Source organism: Ambystoma mexicanum, chromosome 3q, assembly GCF_040938575.1.
Source record: "Ambystoma mexicanum isolate Mex_15411 chromosome 3q, UKY_AmexF1_1, whole genome shotgun sequence".
Classification (NCBI taxonomy): domain Eukaryota; kingdom Metazoa; phylum Chordata; class Amphibia; order Caudata; family Ambystomatidae; genus Ambystoma; species Ambystoma mexicanum.
Window position 1 is genome coordinate 672,157,983 of NC_090926.1, and position 20,245 is coordinate 672,178,227.

At 45.7% G+C, this 20,245-nt stretch overlaps 1 protein-coding gene across 2 annotated transcripts in view; it reads right to left on the bottom strand.

The window, feature by feature from the left end:
* Nucleotides 1-225: 225 nt before the first annotated feature.
* Nucleotides 226-20,245, bottom strand: part of LOC138582867 (cytochrome P450 2B19-like) — a 296,134-nt gene continuing 276,114 nt past the window's right edge. Inside the window, exon 9 of one of the 2 annotated variants that reach the window (XM_069654557.1) lies at nt 226-2,134. In XM_069654557.1, the coding sequence (XP_069510658.1) occupies nt 1,953-2,134 (182 nt within the window). In that variant the 3' untranslated portion in view covers nt 226-1,952. The remainder of the gene's footprint in view (nt 2,135-20,245) is intronic. The other variant, XM_069654559.1, reaches the window with a different exon arrangement.

The following is a 20,245-nucleotide window of genomic DNA, read 5'->3' on the forward strand; positions in this document are numbered from 1 at the left end:
AAGGTAAAGCTGAAGCGAGCGCCTCAACAGCAGTAGCTCCCATGATTCAGTCCGAATTGAGAGCCAAGCACTAAGGGGTTTTCTACATACCGATCAAGCCCAATTTGCCACAAATCTAAACTTTAAAACACACTCATTCTTACCTATTTCGCTGCTTCTTTGTAACACAGAACTGAAGATTTTGGGTGTTCACGCTTTTTCAGTGACTTGGTAATGTCCTTGATGTTTTGTTTAGCAATTTAACTTTTATTCATTACACTCATTTGAAGACACTGCAATTTCTTTTCTTACAAATATTAAAAAAAACTAACATTTCTACAATTCTATTGCAATTAAATCATGGCAATCTTTTTAAATGGCAATAAAAATGTGGTCTTAAAGTAGCAGTCTATTTCAAATTATATAAGAAATTTAAAATGCTTTTACACTCTATCCTAAGAGCTTTAATGAGAAATGTTGGTTTTCAAAAATATTTCCACATTATTTTATTTTTATTGTTTAAAGCGTGGATCTAGCTTAAGAGCTGCAGAACGCTGTAAATAGTGTGGGTAACCAGCATTTGGGCTTCCATTTTTAAACAGTAGCGCAGTACTGCGAGGTCTGTGCGTTGGTACGTGTGTCCATTGGAACTATCCATTAGATAACAAATGTAGCACAAAACAGAATGCATTGACCAGATGCGTTGAAGCCCCAGTCAGTATTGGAAAGTATGTCACTATTGGTTTAGGAGAAGGCAGTTTCACTTATTCAAAACTCCATATTATGAGGGTAATTTCTGTATATACCCCATCCTCGCGCTCTCTCCTCAATGCACAATAAGTAGCACAATACTGCAACAACAGTCAAATGAAGTGCAAATGAATATGAAACATGACTTAATTTGATACATTTAGTAATGTTTAAAGGTGGGTTGAAATCCCCAGGTTTAGTTGAAAGTACTCTCAACACTAATATAGTGTGATGTGGGGTGATGTTAGTGGCGCGTCACTGGTGATTACAGTGATGATCTTAAATGATCCTTAGAAACAAGCATGTGCCATTCTCTTTCGATGTGTAGGTTGTGATACCCATACAATGAGAATTTGATATAGAGTAAGAACTTTGCACGACATACCCTACCACATTTTAGCTCCTGAGGATTGTCCAGCATATTGCAGCAGGGGCAGAAACATGTTGAGCTAGATATAAAGAACATTGTATTACTACATAACTGTATATCAGAATACATATGGTCATTTGACTGGGGGGTGTCCGTTTTTTGGAGGCGGTCCGTTGGAATTGATACTGCATCTTTGTATAGCGGTTGTTTATTTGCACACTGTTTGTATATGTGTAGATTTAAATATGTATATTGGGTATTAATTAATGTTTACTTTTAAAAACAGTGTAAACCAAATTTGTTCATGACCAAGTGTTTACATACCTATGTGGATGACACATTATGTTGACTGAGGAGTATATGGATTGTGTACCTTCCTTTTATATGTAATACGTTGAAATCCTACATTTCACTATGTCAATACATGACATCATATATTTCAATTATGAGCAATAGTGTAGGATATAGTGAAACAAGAGATGGTCAGGCACAATAAGTTCTACCCACGCACACAATAAAACAAATTTAGCAAGAAGTTTGATAAACTGGGAAATTGGGATAGACCATTAACTCTGAAAGGTCGCTAGAGCTGGGGCAGTTTTAGCAACATCTGGAGGGAGCCAGATACATGACTGAATCTGCAACAGCCCAAAAGCCTTTTGGATGAAAGACCTGCCAAATATGCTTGCAATCCCCCATTGGGCTATTTTACCTTTGATGTGTAAACACGGTTTCCATTCTTCAGGCCCCAAACAGAATGTTACACATTGCATTGCCCTTTGGCATGAATGACACTTTTCCAGTGTGGGGGATGAGTGGAGGGGAGTGTGTGGTTGTCACAAAATTGCTCCATTTATTGGACCCTATCCAGGGCACACACAGTGAATGGCTTGGGTGCCCGAGTGCCTCCCCCGGCCAGTTCGATCTTGCCGCTTTCCCCCTCCGGAACGTTGAGGGAGAAGTTCTGCAGCATGGTGACGAAGAAAATGAAGATTTCCTTCCGGGCGAGGGACTCCCCAATACACGATCGCTTTCCTGAAAAGAAACAGACATGCCCTTTAATGGTAGGAGGCCACATCACAATGCAGCCAAATTAGCATGTTCAACACATGTTGATGAAAGTGATGTGCTCACTTACTTTCTCTGGGATTCTCAGATCATTGAGGCAAAGATGCCTCACCCCCCCCCCCAACCACTTTGGCATGTATAAGACTTCTTCAATGGATATTTCTGATTTATAACAATTTAGTGATCGATATAAACAGACGCACACCGGACTGAATGATGTAGGTTTGGACACAAGGTTGTTGTTGTGCATAAATGGGCGCTTTGAAAAATTTCTCAGGGGATTACAGGGCATTCAAAAAAAACACGTGTTCTTGAAAATGAATAGGTTAATTGTTGTAATGTGACCTGGATAGAATCAATTGATGTCACATTTAGATTTCGGGTTTATTGTTCTATTGAGGTCAAGCATTCTTGTTTACTTTCAGAGGATTCCATTGTAGTCAGTTAGAGAGTTTCTGTGTGGTCTCTGGATGCCCTGGTCCTGCTGGGGGTCTTTATACCATATGACTTTATAAATAAATGACATTATAGATGACCGGGTGTGTTGCAGCCTACATCCTAACATTGGCAACGAGGTTAAAAGAAGCGGACCCCCAGCAGCACTGAAGCCGCTCCGCTCTGCAACAGGCGTAGTAGCGGCCAACGTGGATTGGGCAGTTTGTGGCCCAGACATACTCCAAGGTCAGAAGTAAGTGGGTCCCTGCCCCTCGTCCCAAAACCCTTCGTTACATGTTTTAGCAGCCGTGGAAGACTTGTGAAGGGAGCCGCGGCTGCTGAAGATCCAGCCTGAGCCTGTGCTTCCAAGTACCGGGCCTTACCGTATTTAGCACTGCAGAGGCGTACTCAAATTAGTACGAAAACGAACAGTTAAGAGTGCAGTGCTGTATGCGTCACCTAGCAAAGGGGCCAGACATAGGAGTCAAGACGTTGTAAGGAGAAGGGAAAAGAAGAGGAAAGGGCACAGTCAAAAGGCCAAAAAGAGGGACACATTTAATAAAAAAGAAGGTCAGAAGTCACAGCACTATTTAGCGTGAAGCTTAATTAAGGAGAAGCAGATTTCAAGAATACAGAGCACAAGTTCAAAGTGTCAAGGTACACAGAACAGAAAGAGATTATATATATATAGGGAGCAGAGACATTAAGTCCAGAATAGGCATCCAGAAGAAGGGCAGTGCCTCACCAGCATTATATATGTATTGAATATTATCTTGCAAAGCGAGAAAATGCACAAAGACTGTTAATTGTGTTTGGTCCACCAAGGTCAAATAAACCACTGTCAGTTGTGGTGAAGTAGTAAAGAGTCAACCAAAATGGCTATGCCGGGTATAGCCGGCCCCCATCTTCATGCCCACTCCGGGTCCAGTGAAAATACTGTGGGCTCAGTGGCGTAAAGGTTTCATGCATTATGTTAAAGCGGCTGGTGGCAATTCATACTCCAATGAGAGAAAACTTGCCTTGTTATTACACTTCTTGGGGTATGAGGGGAAAAGGATTTTTGAAACTCTTCCACAGCCAACCGGAGATGGGAGTGGTGATGCAATGAATGAATTTGATGCCGCTCTTCTCAAGTTGGATTTACACTTCAATCCCAAGACAAGCACGATATTAGAACGCTTTAATTATGTATGCGAGTCCAGGATCAAGGGGAGTCAGTGGAAGAATACGTGACGACGCTACAGCATTTGGAATTGTCATGTACATTTCAGGGGTCATTCAATGAGCATATAAGGGACCAATTTATGACCCATTGCAATTCGATGACCCATTGCAATTCGAATAAAATTTGTGAAGAGTTATGGTTGAGGGATGAACCCACCCTTGATGAGGTATTGGATATAGCAAGATGGGTGGAGCATTCCTTGGTGTGTGCGGCAAAACTCGCGAGGAAAGAAACCAACGAGACAAAGGAAGCGAAAGTGGAAATATTGAATGTTGTTGACTCCAAGGGTAAGAAAAAAGGGAAGGACAGACAAGCAACACGTGGAGTTATGGAAGACAAAAAGAGACAAGGAACTTATCAGTATGTAGAGAAAAGGGAGGAAGACCTTTATCGATGTGCGAGCAGCAGTCATTTCGCGGCATCGGTAGTGTGTCCCGGGCGAAGAGCTATTTGTGCCAGATGCAAGAGAAAGGGACATTTCGCAAACTGTTGTAAGAACTATCAGATGGGTCAGTTTAAATCAAAGAAGGGTATTATATGTCAACAAAGAAGATGAGGCGAGATAGTCTGATGAAGATGTGACATTACCCTTGCAGAATATTACTGTCAACACTATAAATGTGGTGTGGAATAATGAGGATAAGTGGGTGTTCACAGCTACGAGTACAATGTGGTGATTGGGTGGGGGTCAAGAAAGGTGTGGTTAAGAGAAAGGGAAACTCCTTATATTCCGAACCAGTGAAAGTGGTTGCTGTTTTGAAGGGAGCAGTACGGGTGATGGGTGGTCAGGTTTGGAATAAGGATAGAATTGCGATGGTGAGAAGGAGTGGTATTTTGATGTGATTTTGTTGGAGTAATGTGTTATCACTTTGACATTCGCCGTTGTTTGTGGGTATGCATATATGAAAGGGTGGAGATGTGTTTTAATGTGACTTGGATAGAATCAATTGATGTCACATTTAGATTTATGATTTATTGTTCTATTGAGGTCAAGCATTCTTGTTTACTTTCAGAGGATTCAATTGTGGTCAGTTAGAGAGTTTCTGTGTTGTCTCTGGATGCCCTGGTCCTGCTGGGGGTCTTTATACCATATGACTTTATAAATAAACATCATTATAGACAACCGAGTGTGTTGTAGCCTACATCTTAACAGTTATGGATTGGAAAGTGTGGGTATTCAGATGTACTTGAGCTCCCCCACTTGTGGGTTGTGATGCAGTATAAAGTAGGGCAACAAAGGTCTGCTTCATTCGGCAGTCAGTATCATTTCTTTCCCTCGAAAATTCGAGCACATTACCCCATTGTATTCCCTTCAACAGTCTCCCATTTCACTTTCGTGCACTTTTCTGCTGCATTACTTTACATATAAAGCCACAGTCATGGGTCAGCCCACCTACCTGGCCTCCAAATTACAGAATTCTGGTGGGTCACATCCACACCAAGTCGGGATGTGACTACACTAACAGTCCTATATATTTCATGCACTCTCAATATGGCCACTTTGTGGCTACAAATTGTGCATGGAATTTCCCACTTCCTGCTCGTCCCCTGCCCTCCTTGTTAGGCTTTCTTTGAAGGCTCTTAAGACTCACTTATTTTCTCTGCCTTTTCCTTAAAAATGTTTTCGATGAATGTTCCTTATAGTTAATGATGCATTACAGCCCTGCTGAAGCAGGCTATAACTGGTGTTACTGGCACACTAGAGTTATGGGTCCAAGGTGAAGCCAAGTGTGCATATCGAGCGTAAGGGACGAGAACACCTGCTGCAGCACTCCCTCCCACTGTTATATAATAATGGCACAACAATATGGCAAAGATGACAAAAACAGTTTAGAAACAAAGAAAACAGAAAGATGCTCAGAATCCTGCAATGAGCATTATGGTTTTGGAATGTTGATCGTTGAAGCAAACTGTTGGGAGACAAACATGCATATTACAGTGCTTTAGACCTTCGACAGACTCATTGTTTATAATGGCTCGCCAAAATTTCAATGTTATAAGTTTGTTTTGGATTGTTTTCATGCAAAGTGCTCAGTTTTATATTGCATATTTATTTTAAGATATACAGCACAACGTCACCATTGGGTTAGGTTGCAGTGTATACATTTTATAAATAAATAAAAACACAAATGTAGCGGGATAGGATTTAAAGTGCCCCCACAAAGCCCAGGTGCATAATTGATTCTGTGGTAGTGGGGAGGGGTGTGGAAAGGACGTCAATTGCTGGGAGTATAAACCGTGTTGTAAATTAAAGAGAAAAGGACTCTGGGAACAAGAGCTACAGTTTGGTCTCTGTAAGGCCCTTACTTGTAGCGGGCTACTCTAATGGGAACAAAGATTTAAAGGGTTTGTGATGGCCAACTCCGTTAGCGGAGCCTGACCCTTAAATTAGACATGTCCACCCAATGGCTTCAACTGACATTTATTCTTACAGCATTCTCCTGACCTCTTGATCACTCTCGGCTGTCCTCAACTTGTGCATCTCGTGTGGTATTCTTGTGCGTAGGGAGCATCCACGCATTCATTCTGCAGGGCATATCCCTGTGGAGCTATGTGGAGTGTTTCGAAAGTCATGCAAGAGCTGATAACCGTCGGCTCTATAGGTTTGCGCATAATGTTTGCCACTCTTACTGCTCTCTTGATGTTCACCATGAAACGTTCCACAGCCCATTTGCATGAGGCCACAACAGGGTAATTCTCCTGTGGGGGAATCCCATGTAATTTGGAAAGTCACTGAAATCATGGACTGTGAATGGGGGCCATCGACTTTACCACCTATGAGATCCCATATGTTGAGAAAATCACATCTACTGCAGGTATTACTGAAGTGGCTGTGGTGGACTGCAGGATTTGGATCTCCGGGTATCTGGAGCACGCATCGAATACTGCCAAGATGTAAATGACTGACTGGAGGAGGCAGAAAAAATCTAATCCTACTTCCTCCCAGACTTGATCTGGTAACTGAGTCATTTGCAGGGGTTCCAGGAACGTGTCGTGATCTCAATGGCCAATGAGGGTAAGCCGGCTCAGAACCGCCAACAACCGTGGACCGAAGACAGAAAAACCTTTCTCCCAAGAGCGCGGCCTGCAGGGTAGTAAAAGTACCTGCCAGACCAGGGGCTTGAGCGAAAAGTCAAGGAGCAGCAACAGTGCTAGAGGGAAGAAAAACAATAGCACAGCATAAATACCAAAATACACCGGTCCAACACTCTGCAACTCCCCCAAGTGACCCCACTCTTACCTGCTGTGTTGGAAGATATTGCGGTGAACCTACGTGTCTTGTGAGTAGAAGTTGCAGTAAAGAAGAACCAAGTTCCAAGAAGGCGTGTTCCCAGTGCAGATGTCCCAGAAAGCCTAACCCGAACGGCACGAGGGCGCGTCTAAGAAGTCCAAATATAAATCCACGTGTAGTAGAAGCCAGGAAGTCCAAATGGGCTGCCGAGTAGTGACCCAGAAGAAAAAGCAGCAGAGCGTCCAAGGGTCACCTCAGTTCCTTGTGGCAGCAGGCGGGTAACCAGTGGAGAGTACAGCAGAGCGTCCTAAGGTTACCGTTTGATGTTATATGCCACAGTTGAATCAGTCGGCGTGGAGGGTAGCAGATCGTCCAGCGGAAGGAAAGAAGAGTACACCAAGGTAAGTGAGAACAGAGACTCTTTGTCTGAACGCAGTGGTGATTCCCAAACAGGTGCCGTAGACAAGTCTTGAAGGGGGAGAAAGGAAAGGAGGGAAGGACTGCACACAAGGCGAGTGGAATTCAGGTAGGAATCGTGTTGAAATAGGTGAGTAAAAGTTAAAGCATAAACAGCAAGGAAGCAGGTACTAGAGTATCTTGATGCAATGAGCAAAATCCCCGGAGGGGGGCAAGCAGTAAAGCGGTGTCAGGTTGAAGTCCAGAGGTTCGGTAACCAAGGATGTCAGCCAGAGGGAAAGGGGAACCAGGCGTCAGAAATCAAACAGGGAACAGACGTAAATCAATCCTTAAGCAATTCCAAAAAAATCGAAATACCAGGAGTTCAAGAGTAAGTGCGACTTAACAAGACAAGAGTAACTCAGTTAAGGAGCACCGAAGGAGCGTTTCTCGCTGTTACAAGTAGTGTTCGTGGCTGGAGGCCGGGAGGTACGTCGCTTCCGTATCAAGTGACCGTGTACAGGTAGGGAATACTGGATGCTGTAGTTCTTTTGCGCTTTCCGTTGTAACAAGCGCCATGGCAGTCTCAATTTGTGTTTGTCCCCACGGCTATGCGAGGAAAACAAACACCGGGGCATGACAGAACGTGTGGGGTTGCAGGCTGAGACAGGTATGGCAGGATTGGAGTGTGCTCTCCATTATGCTGGCCACACCTGGGAACCACATCTTTTGCCTTAACATTCTTTTGGTACATAAGATTTCACTGTGGCCCTCATGAGTTACATCCATTACCTGCTGGACTATCCTGTTCATTTTTAGAGTGATGCTGGAAAGGGAAATAGAGAGCTCATCTTTCAGTCTAGTTGGTGTTCTCAGGAGTTTTGTTTCTTTCGCTGCATTGGAGCACACTGCCTGAAGGGCTAGTAGGCCCGCCTCTATCTTTCATCTTGTATTTGTACTTCATTCCGTTGGCCCCTTCCTGTTGCACTGTGGGCGCTTTGAAACACAATTGACTTGATGTATAAATGCCTTACAAATGCACAATAAAATAAGAAATAAAAAAATGTTGCCACTGTTGTCATCTCCCATTCCGAATGCAGGACGCAATGAGTTCTAGTGTTGTGTCTTCTACAGTCCTTCATGTGAGGTTCTCCAGTGAATCTTATGTGACCAGGCATGGTGTACGATGTAACTGACGTACTCTTCCACCCAATCACTAGCCGTCTGTGAGCACACTAGCGAGACAAGAAGTCTGCTTGGTTAGCTTCCTTTCCTGGCTTGTGGAGGATGTTAAACATGTATTCTTGCAGGCTGAGGCTCGATCGGGCAATGCTGGGCGGCATCTGGGCCGTTGGTTTTCCATAGATGGTGATGAGTGCCTGATGGTCCATAATGATGGTGAAAGACATGCCATAGAGAAAAAGATGAACATGTTTGCATGCTCACACGACCAAGGCTTTCTTTCTCTGCCTTGGATTAGTGGTCTGCCTCTTAGACTTTTACTGGCGTACAACACTCTTCTTCTTGGGTAGTGGTCGCTTCCAGAGTGTTGGGCCAAGATAGCCGCTAACCTTACAGGGCTTGCGTCCACTGTCACTTCGGTGTGCAGGTTGGGGTTGAAGTACGACATGCACACGGCTGATGCAATTTCCCTCCTGGTTTTGCCAAACGCCTCTTGGCATGTCGGTACCCACGTGAACTTGAGGTCTTTTTTTGTTAAGTTCCTTAGCAGGGAGCTGATGGAGGCGAACTCAGGAAGGTATTGTGTGCAGTAGCTTGCTACTCCTAGGAATGAGTGGAATTGTGTCACGTTTGATGGGCGTGGGGGCTTCTGTCAGGGCCTTTATTTTGTCTGGGCAGGTTCTATTCCTTTTTCCCAAAAAATGTGGTCAAAGAATTTCAATGCGGATTTGCTGAACACACATTTCTCTTTGTTAAGTGTCAAGTTAGCATTTTCTACAGCTTTGCATACTCTCATCAGGGTGGCATCATTAGTTTCCATTGACCTGCCATATATGAGGATGTCAGCACTGTAGTTTATGCAGTGGTATGTAACCAATAACCTTTCTGATTTCGTCCTGGAAAACGTCCACTGCTTGGGATATACAGTCAGTCTTCTCTCTGTGCATGTACGAAGTGGTGAATGCTACTGGCATCATAGGCATAAATGTCTACTTGAGCTTTCTTAAGGCGAGGTGTCGGCTCCACGTTCTCGAATTCTTCTTGCGGCATAACATTTACTGTGACCCCAGAGTCTATCAAGAAGTTAAATCAAATTTTTTGAATTGGGAGCGGTAGTGAAGGGCTGTGTGCCATGACATGACTCCCAACTTCCACCTAGAGGGGTGAGGGCAGGAGCCCTCCCAGCCCCCCAGCCCAGCAGAGGACCCGAGGAGGATCCGAGGAGGAAAGAGGATCCAGGAAGCGAGCGTGCCATCGGAACAGGGCCTGCCTGACCCCGTCCCCACAAGTGCCTGACTCGCTTATGCCGGGCGCATCGCGGCACGAAATCGAGGCTAAACCTCGATTTCACTCGAAGGAACCGCCGGCAGGCGGATCGCCGGCCAATCCAAAGGCCATTCTAAGGCCTGTTGTGTGCCTGTTAGGAGCCAGGGGCCACAAACTCTGCCCGTGCTGCTCCAGACGCCTGAGAGGGCAGGAGCCCCTCACTGTGCACCCGATGCACCTCTGCTATCCTGCCGACCTACATCAACACGGTCTGCTGGAGCAGCCGTGCATCATCTGTAGCCCTCCTTCTGCCCATTGCAGGTGAGCCTGAAGCCCACCGGCGGTGCGCTCCACCCCGCGCATCCGCCTAGCAGGCACCCGATCCTAAGATGGCCGCCGCCATCATTATTTATCGCGTTGCCTAGCAACACGTTCATTTGGCCCAGAAGGCTCGAGGAAGGCCCCTTCCTGTTTGACCCTGTTCGCCTCTGGAGCCGTGGAACCAGTACTCTTTACCTGCATTGTCTGGACTCAACCCACTGTGAGTAAAGCATAATACCCTTAGTCGCCTAGTCTACCCACGGTCCTCATGGGAATGTCTACTGCTTATTGCTAGCATAAACACACAAATTTGGCGAATTCACTCTTGCTAACTTTTGTTGCTCATGTGTATGGTGCGATTGCTACCGCTCTTATGCGCCATATCGCGCTGCACTTCATTAATGCCGTTGCAACCGTGTTGTGCCCTTTGGTCGCTCATAGACCACAGCAATTGTGTTGTGCCCTTTGGTCGCTCTTAGACCACAGCAATTGTGTTGTGCCCTTTGGTCGCTCATAGACCACAGTAATTGTGCTGTGCCCTTTGGTCGCTCATAGACCACAGTAATTGTGCTGTACCCTTGGTCGCTCATAGACCACAGTAATTGTGCTGTGCCCTTTGGTCGCTCATAGACCACAGTAATTGTGCTGTACCCTTGGTCGCTCATAGACCACAGTAATTGTGCTGTGCCCTCTGGTCGCTCATAGACCACAGTAATTGTGTTGTGCCCTCTGGTCGCTTTTAGACCACAGTAATTGTGTTGTGCCCTTTGGTCGCTCATAGCCCACAGTAATTGTGCTGTGCCCTTTGGTCGCTCATAGACCACAGTAATTGTGTTGTGCCCTTTGGTCGCTCATAGACCACAGTAATTGTATTGTGCCCTTTGGTCGCTCATAGACCACAGTAATTGTGTCGTGCCCTTTGGTCGCTCATAGACCACAGTAATTGTGTTGTGCCCTCTGGTCGCTCATAGACCACAGTAATTGTGCTGTGCCCTTTGGTCGCTCATAGACCACAGTAATTGTGTTGTGCCCTTTGGTCGCTCATAGACCACAGTAATTGTGTTGTGCCCTCTGGTCGCTCTTAGACCACAGTAATTGTGTTGTGCCCTTTGGTCGCTCAACACAGCAGACTTAGCAGCTACTCTGCCTGCACACTACCCAAAACTAGAACTCTAGCCGTCCATCTAGATACAGGACTCTCACACATTATACAATGCTCCTTATACTATCCTATCTAGTATACCTGGCCTCCTCACTCGCCCTACTGGAACGACTCATCATGTCGCCTCTTATAGCAACCACAATACAACAATCCACCATACAATGTAACATAGCCGACAGAAACCTAAGACTACGAGCAAGACTACCCAGAATCTTTGATCCGCTCATCAAATACGAAACTAACACCATTCGAGCCAAAAAGGAACCCACTCGCAAACCTTTCACCCACAACTACATTAAGCACAACAATTACCAAACAAACAAAGAAACAAATGCCACTCCTAATGCAGCAATAAATACTGTTACACACCCTAACCGCACACCTAAACTTAAAGGAGCCTTAATAAACGCTAGATCCTTAGTCGCCCATGCCATAGAAATATCTGAAGTCATCTCGACAGAAGACTACGACTTCCTAGCCATTACAGAAACTTGGCTGCATGAGGCATCAGGCCCAGCACTATCCCTAGCTGTGCCCAACAATTATACTATCCTCAGAACGGATAGGTGCGGAGCTCGAGGTGGCGGACTAGCCATCATCGTCAAAACTATACTTGGGATGAGACTCACCCCCTCACCAACCATTGAATCTTGTGAGATAATGACTACCAAGACATCAACAGCTAACTCTCAAACTCTTAACCTTCACTTGATATACAGACCTCCAGGTCCTATCAAGAATTTCATAGAAGACTTAACTACCATCCTATCAGAAAACCTCAAAGATACTACTCAATCAATACTACTAGGTGACCTCAATATTGGCTTCAATGACATCAACGACTCACAAGCCACAGCAGCATCCAACACCCTAACAGAACTGGGATACACCCAAAGAGTGTTTGAGCCCACCCATATCAAAGGGAGAACCCTTGATTGGATTGCTGACCACAACTGCAATATATCTACTCTCACCATCTCACCCCAAATCTGGTCAGATCACCATCTTATCTCATTCTCCTTGGACACCGTCACCCCTAAACTGCAACAACTGTGTGCACCACCCGCACTTACCAGAAACAAAAAAAACATGACACTAGACAAACTACTCCCTGGCATCATGCCCACCTTGGACGCTTTACCTGATAACCTTAACCCTAACAGCCTAGTGGAAGAATTTAACAACATCATGAACAAAACCCTTGATGACATCGCACCACTCAAGCTCAGAAACAGCAAACCACAGAGCCACCTGAACAACTGGTTCACCCCTCTCCTAAAAAATCTGAGATTAGAAAAAAGGAAATGGGAAAATACGTGGAAAATTAGCCCCACTCCAGAAAATAAACTAAAACTAGTTAATATCTCCTCTCATTATAAAAAAGAAATCATCTTAGCTAAACAAGAGACCTACAATAACAGAATTACACAAGCTAAATCAAGCACAAAAGAACTGTTCGCCATACTCAGAGAACTGGAAAACCCAATAACACCTCAAGATAACTGTCTTAAAGACAAAAAGTGGTGCTCTGAAATCCAGCAAGCTCTCTCTAACAAAGTCCGAAACCTTCAAAAGAAAATAGAACTAAAACGCGAGACCTTAGCATCCAATATATTACCGCCTACTAAGACACTTGCTAACTTCAAACCCACTACGCAATTCCACTTCTCCAAAGTCTCCATACTAGAAGTAGAAAAAGTAATACTCGGCCTAAAACCGTCCAACTGCAAAGGAGACCCATGTCCAGCACAACTCATCAAAGATGCCGCACGAGATCTAGCACCATTTATCACTAAGTTAATTAATGCCTCCTTTACCACAGGCATTATCCCCAGTAACTTAAAAGAGTCTTGGGTGCTCCCACTCTTAAAAAAGGCTACTTTAGACCCCACTATACCCACCAATTATAGACCCATCACTACGGTACCGTTCCTTTTGAAGATACTGGACAAGGTGGCATATATCCAAATCCAGAATTTCCTGGAACAAAACCAACTATTAGGCTCCCGACAATCTGGCTCCGCCCTCTTCACGGCACAGAAACTGCACTGATTGACCTTAAAGCCCAAATAGACAAAGTACGAGATTCTGGAAAACCAGCACTCCTCCTGCTACTAGACCTATCGGCCGCTTTTGATTTAGTGGACCATAAAGTCCTATGTAACCACCTAGATTCAGCAGCACACTTCTCCACTGAGGCCATAGCATGGATACAATCCTTCCTTAGTGACCGCACCATGAGGGTTTTCTCACCTACAGCAGCTGCAGACCCCATCCCTATTACCTGCGGTGTGCCACAGGGATCGTGCGTTTCACCAACGCTATATAACATATTCACTAAGCCCCTGTTTGATGATTTGGACCATCTGGGTATCACGTATACTAACTACGCTGACGATACCCAGATCCTCCTCCCACTCACGGGGGCTTACGAAAAAGATCTAGCACTGGTGAACAAAATATACAGCATCGTTCAGGCATGGATGGCAACCCACGGCTTATGCCTGAACGATGATAAAACTGAGCTTCTCATCCTAGGCACCACACCCCTCATCAATAAACTAAGCACAAATTACTCTTCCTTTATCATAGATGGGAACTGCATACAAGTTGCTAAAGAAGTTAAAACATTAGGGATCTACCTTGATTCTACCTTATCATTTTCCAAACAGGTAAATTCCCTAGCTTCCTCAACAGCCTACACATGTAAGCTCATTAGAGCAGGAAAACAATTCCTATCCCAGCACAGTTGTTTAACACTAGCCAGAGCCCTTATCATCTCTAAACTAGATTATTGTAACGCACTGTACATAGGAGCCACTAAATCCATCATCAACAAAATCCAGATACAGCAAAACAAGGCCCTCCGAGCGGCTTTGGACATCCCCAGGAGAGAACACATTACAGAAACAAGAAGGAAACACAAATGGCTCTCCACCCATGAGAAAATCAAACTTAAAACTGCATCTCTCACATACAAATCTCTACACAACAAAGCCCCTCAATACCTTAAGGACAGATTCACCAGATCACACTCCACAAGACAAACCAGACTTGCCTACACCAATCGCCTCCAAGTACCTCGCTTTAAACTGACCACCATAGGCGGAGCTAGCTTCCCAGTCAAAGCTGCTCAATTGTGGAACGAATTACCCACTACCGCGAGGCTAGAACATTCTCCTTCCAAATTCAGGCAAATTGTAATTAACTGGCTGACGACAGCTATTGCTAATTGAAATTATGATAATGCTCACGCCTGTTTTGCTACACAGCATCTATACCATATGATTGTAAACTTGTATTGTAAACCTGCATCTGTAACTTGTAATTATCTGTAACATGTAACTGCAACCTGTAATTTATGCTCTAAGCTGTACATCTTCTTACTTCCTGCGCCCTTATACCCCAGGGTCCGGTGCGCATAATAAATACCAAACAAACAAACAAACAAACAAACAGTCAGGTTGCCATGGGCATATAGGTATACTCGTCTCCTTTCCGAGCGCGACATGATTTCTGACTCACTCGTCAACAGTGTCATTTTGCGCAGATTGTGGATGCACCATCGTCCTTTCTGTAGCTTGCCCAGTCGAGGGGAGCACTTTGCCTGGTGCGGTGTCTTTCACGTGTGTGGTATTTCTATCTGACTGATGGTGACACTCAACTCTTGAGCATCTCGACAGGGACATGGTTCTGTGGGACCTGTGCTCCTTATGACTTGTCCTGGGTGTTCTGGGAGCGCAGCAAGAGGATCTGAAATGATTCTCAGCCTCTGCGTGCTGAGCACTCCTGTCCAATTGCTGGGCAACCGCCCTAGTGTGGGATGTCATATCCTCAACGGAAGCATTGGTGCCTTTCGCTCTTCTCTCTCGTCAGCATAGGCTGCGTCCTGATTTTGTGTAGCGATTCTTCTTTAATTGTGGTCACATGCGTGATTTGTAACCTTTAAGGGGTGGGGAGGGGTTTTAGCAGCAGTTTCTTCTTGAAAGTAACTGCTTCACACCCTGTAATGATTTGTGATTTTTATCGCCTACTCATTCGTGCATAAGTGGAAATAGCAGTGTTTCACTTTTGCCCTTACCCATGTCACAAAATTGTCCATGGGTTCTCCCTGTAGCTGCCTGGTGGTGTGGAATACGTAACGTTCATAGTCTACTTTCCTATAAATAGGAAAGTGTTCTCTCAAAATGCGTTTTAGCTGTTATGTGTATTCAACGTCTTTTCGGGCACTTCGAATATAATGTCACCTCTGGGCCTGTCAGCGTCAGAAGCCCTTTCACACGCTTATCGTGGTGTCCACGCGCATCTAAATATAAGTCAACTGGATCATCTGGGCCTCAGGTTGATGGAATCCGTCATGTCGAAAGGAAGTAGATGATATAGGAAAGGATTCTCTCACTTGTGCTAGCGCTGCTGGGGCTGAATCACGTGCCTGGGCCATTAGCGCGCTGGGCTGGATCTTATGCTTGGTCCACCATCTCCCTGTCCTGATGTGCACTTGTGGTCCATGCAAGTCACCACCCTTTGTAGGTACACTTTTTCACACACGTTTCATCTGTGTGAACACTGGCCACTGGCCTCTAGCCTTTGATTTCCTGACTCCCCGTCAGTCTTGGGCCTTCTGGCAGACTGGTCAGCACGTGCCACCATATCTGTACCCTAAGCATCATTTTTGCGGCTAGTGTTTCTGGCCCAGTGTGTTCCTCCTACTTGCCGACTACCTCCATTTGTTATAGAGGCGGCAGTGGTGCATTATTCTGCCTGCACGTAGCATGCTCGCCTTCTTCACTTGGGTGGCTGCGCATGATTGCTCCAGCGATCAGCGCTGTGTGCACTTGCTTGGTGGCACGGCAGGCCGATGTGTGGAAGCCGCTCACCGGAGTAGTCCGTCTTCTCAGGCAAGAGGCCTCTACACCACGCCCTCTACACCACCTCTTGCTGGCACCCGTGATATCAGCTATGGATGGCTGTGTGTGCAGGAGGAAGTCGAGAGGCAGCGTCGTGCTGGGCATGCACAGTCTGGCTCCTTTATCTCTGCTGGCGGGCCCGACCCTTAAATGAGACACATCCACCAAATGTCGAGGTATGACATCAACTGCTGTTTATTCTTACAGCACATTACCTCTTCCACTTCGATTTCCTCTCCCAGCCTGTGTGCCCCGTGGGCCAGTGTCATGTGATGCCTAAGTTGCCGACATTACAGGGTTCAGTACACACTGCTCTTAGCAACCAATGATGGCAGTATTATAGGAACAGCCACTAATAGCAGCAGACTTTCCAGTTCCGGTATCCCTCCCTGCAACGTGTGGCAGGTCCAACAAAATTTCATAAGGTTGTCCGTACCTCAGATGTCAAGCTCTCAGGGACACTATGGCTAAGAAAACTTGCTGACGAGTTATATGACGAGTTATAGACAATCCCAGAATTCAGTGGGTTTCAATACTTCAATGGCTGTTAGGACTTTCAAACCGATTCTCGATGGGCAAGAGCTCCCATTGCCCACTTTCAAAGTCAATTTTCAGTGTGCAGACTTGCAGCCTTTCTCGGGACTCAGAAGGGATATAGGTCGCATTTAGCCAGGACATTGGGGGTAGGGAATGTATTGCCACTAACCATACTAAAAATACACCTTCTCAAACTCTGAGCTAAACACAAACATACCTCTACAGCACCACAAGCCGCACTCACTTCACAATACCATGGCCACCACGAAACAAACCATACACAATCTTACCCAACACCACATGGAGACTACCAACCGAAAAACACACCTACGCTCGATGACCGGTTTCTCTGAACTGAAGCTGCCAACGGCACAGCACTCTCGCTCTTTTTCCTGCTTAGTCCTAACAACCTTCCCCCACCCTCCTTGCATTACAGATCCTCCAGAGCGCCAAGCGACTATGCAGGTGGTAACAGTGCGCAGTACAAGAACCTTTAACATTACATAACACACTGAAGTTGGTGCTCATTTTTTTTTTCACAATGCTCACTCTAAACTTGTAACCATGAACCATATATATACACAATTCAGACCACATTAGAATGTTCAAGTGTTACAACAATCACTCCAACAGGGCCTAAGGTTTGTCCTTATGCGGGCTCAAAAGTCCCAACAGAGCCCACATTTTCAAAGAGGAGACTCTGGGTCTCTAGGTAACGATTCATGTGACAAATTAAAATATAATACCTGGGTTCACCCGGAAAGCCCCTAGCTGCCCATATTGCATATTGGCTTCCTGATTGTCAATTTTGGCTTTAGGTCACGGAACACACTTCCTAGTGGTTTGTGGACCTAGAAATGAACAACCAAATTGGCTAGCTGAAAATCAGCAAATCTGAAAGAAATTCAACTCTCCAAACCAATCAAATGGCAACCAGACACACCCATGCATTCTAGAAGGCTTTTACACACACAGGAAATTGATCCACATTACAGTAGATAGGTATCTGCCTGTCAGAACTGCTTTCAGGCCGACTACAGCCCCAGTCCTTGGATACAAGCATCTAGATGGTCACCTCCCCCACACACCAATAGGAACAAGGGCTAGTGATGGGACCTCTCAGCTCCGAGAGGGAAACAAAGGCAATCTCTATTTTGAGGAATGGAGGTGAGAGTAAAATGGATTACGCAGGTAAAACATCCACCAGCAGCCGGGCCACAGGACTAACAGAGATGGGATGTCTTCTCTATGGAACACCTTTGGGGTACCTTTGCCTTGGGAGATACAAGGACGTAACACACAGAGTCGCACCCTCAGACAGGCTTTGGATTAAGCCTGGCTGATATGGAAATAAAGCCAAAGAGAGTAGGCTGGGAGGTCCGGGTGTATCCCCCAGATGCAAGAAAAAAGGGAGAGAATGCCTTTAGGAGATGAACTCAACATAGCAATACTTTCTGAGCGGTCTCTCTTTGCTCAGTTATGGGGTGACAATGGACAGCTTTTCCTTAGAGTATTGTTGCTCGCCATGGCATTATCTGAGGCAATGAGGACTGAATGCCTGCCAAAGCACATTTTCGCAAAGGTCTTGCACAATGCAATGCACAGTAATCAACATCTGCTAATTTCGAAGTCTCGGCATGCAGTGATTTTAGAAAAGGAGCTTCACAATGAGAATTCTGCCGAGGAAACACTGCATAGTAGGCACATATGACGCATAGTGAAATACACTGTAGGTTAAGCATGTCAGCTTAAAGTCAATCTAGTGCTGTAATGGAAGCTCAACATTTCTGGCTCCCACAACAAGCCTTTGTAGCAGGGGGTTCGTACTACGCACCTTGTTGTGAGACAGATGTAGGTGGGCACACAACATACATATTATGCCTTAACTTCTAACTTGACCAGTTTCTTACCCGTCTCCAAACCCTGCTTACTTGGGTTCAAGATCACCCTAGTGAGCTCTGCTGTGATGTGGAGAAGGGATCGAAAGGCAAAGGTTAGGACAGGATTTCCCCCAAATAACCCACCAGGGGAAAGACACTAGGCTAGAATAATTGGTACACAAATGGACTGTTTAATTAGCTTATACTTGTTCTTCCAGTACATCGCAAGGGTTTCTATATTTCTATAAAAATGGGAAAATATAAGACTATATAAAAACACTATTTACCTAAACCTTTGCATATCTAAAAGACACCTTTCAAAACTATAAAAAAAGAGCATATTAAAACCAGTTCTTTTAAAAATATATAGGCCCTCATTACGACCTCGGCGGTAACCATGCCGCTATTGGCGGCATGGCTGCCGCCGAAATCGCATCCGGGTCCACAGAATGAGGAATTACCGGACCATTCCGAGTTCGGAAGGCCCGGTAATTCCTCCCTCCAAGGACCCGGACCCTCCCCATTTCCATTTCAGCCCCCATAGGGCTGAATGGGAGAGGGAGCAAACAACGGGCCATTACGAGTTGGCCTGTTGTTTGCTCCCTCTCGGGACCCGAGAAGCAAGCCTGGTTTGACCAGGCATTACTTACCGGGTCCCGCGAGGGGACCTCGTAATGAGGCAGTACAGGGTTAACGGCGCCGGCACCTTTTACGGCGCCGTTAACCCCATACCGCCAGGGTCGTAATGAGGCCCATAGTTTTTAAAAAATAAAATATATAGGGCCTCATTACGAGAATGGAGGTAGCCATGGAGCTATTAGCGCCATGGCTGCCTCTGTTCCGGGCTCCATTACCGGCTTCCTGCAATGGGGACTTACCGGGTTACTCCGACATAGGAGGACCCGGTAATTCCTATTTGCAGGAACCCATCCCCAATTCCATTTGAGCCCCAATAGGGCTCAATGGGAATGGGGAGGGAGGTAATAACGGGCAGATTGCATCTGGCCCGTTATTGCCTCCCTCTTCCCCTCGCAGGACCTGGAAAGCACGCCTGGTTTTACCAGGCGTGTGATCCGGGTCCCTCGATGGGAAGCTCGCAATCGGCGCTCCCGGAATGAAGGGGGAACAGTCCCGTACAGGCTCCCTTCATTACGGGAGCACCAGCCTTATAATGAGGCCCATAGTCTTTAAAAAAATATATACAAAGTCCATACACTGCAGTGTACAAATGTATATATTTTTCCTTACTTCAGAGACCACCTTGTCAGGCAGTCTCAAGGTACTTGCTGCTGTTCTTTCTTGATGTTCTTCTGTTGGGGACGATGGTTTTCTGACGAGCAGTTCTTATACATACGGAGTCAGCACGTAGCAGCGGGTGAGGGGCCCAAAGTCTTTTTTGGCTGTGCTGCATATGCTAGGAGCAGCTCAGCAGGTGCAGGCAGTGTGGAGGAGTCCCTTATTTTAAATTGAGCAGGTTGCATGTCAGATGCAGCCCGGTGTTGACTGCAGCATTGGGGGGGCCCACAACACTTCTA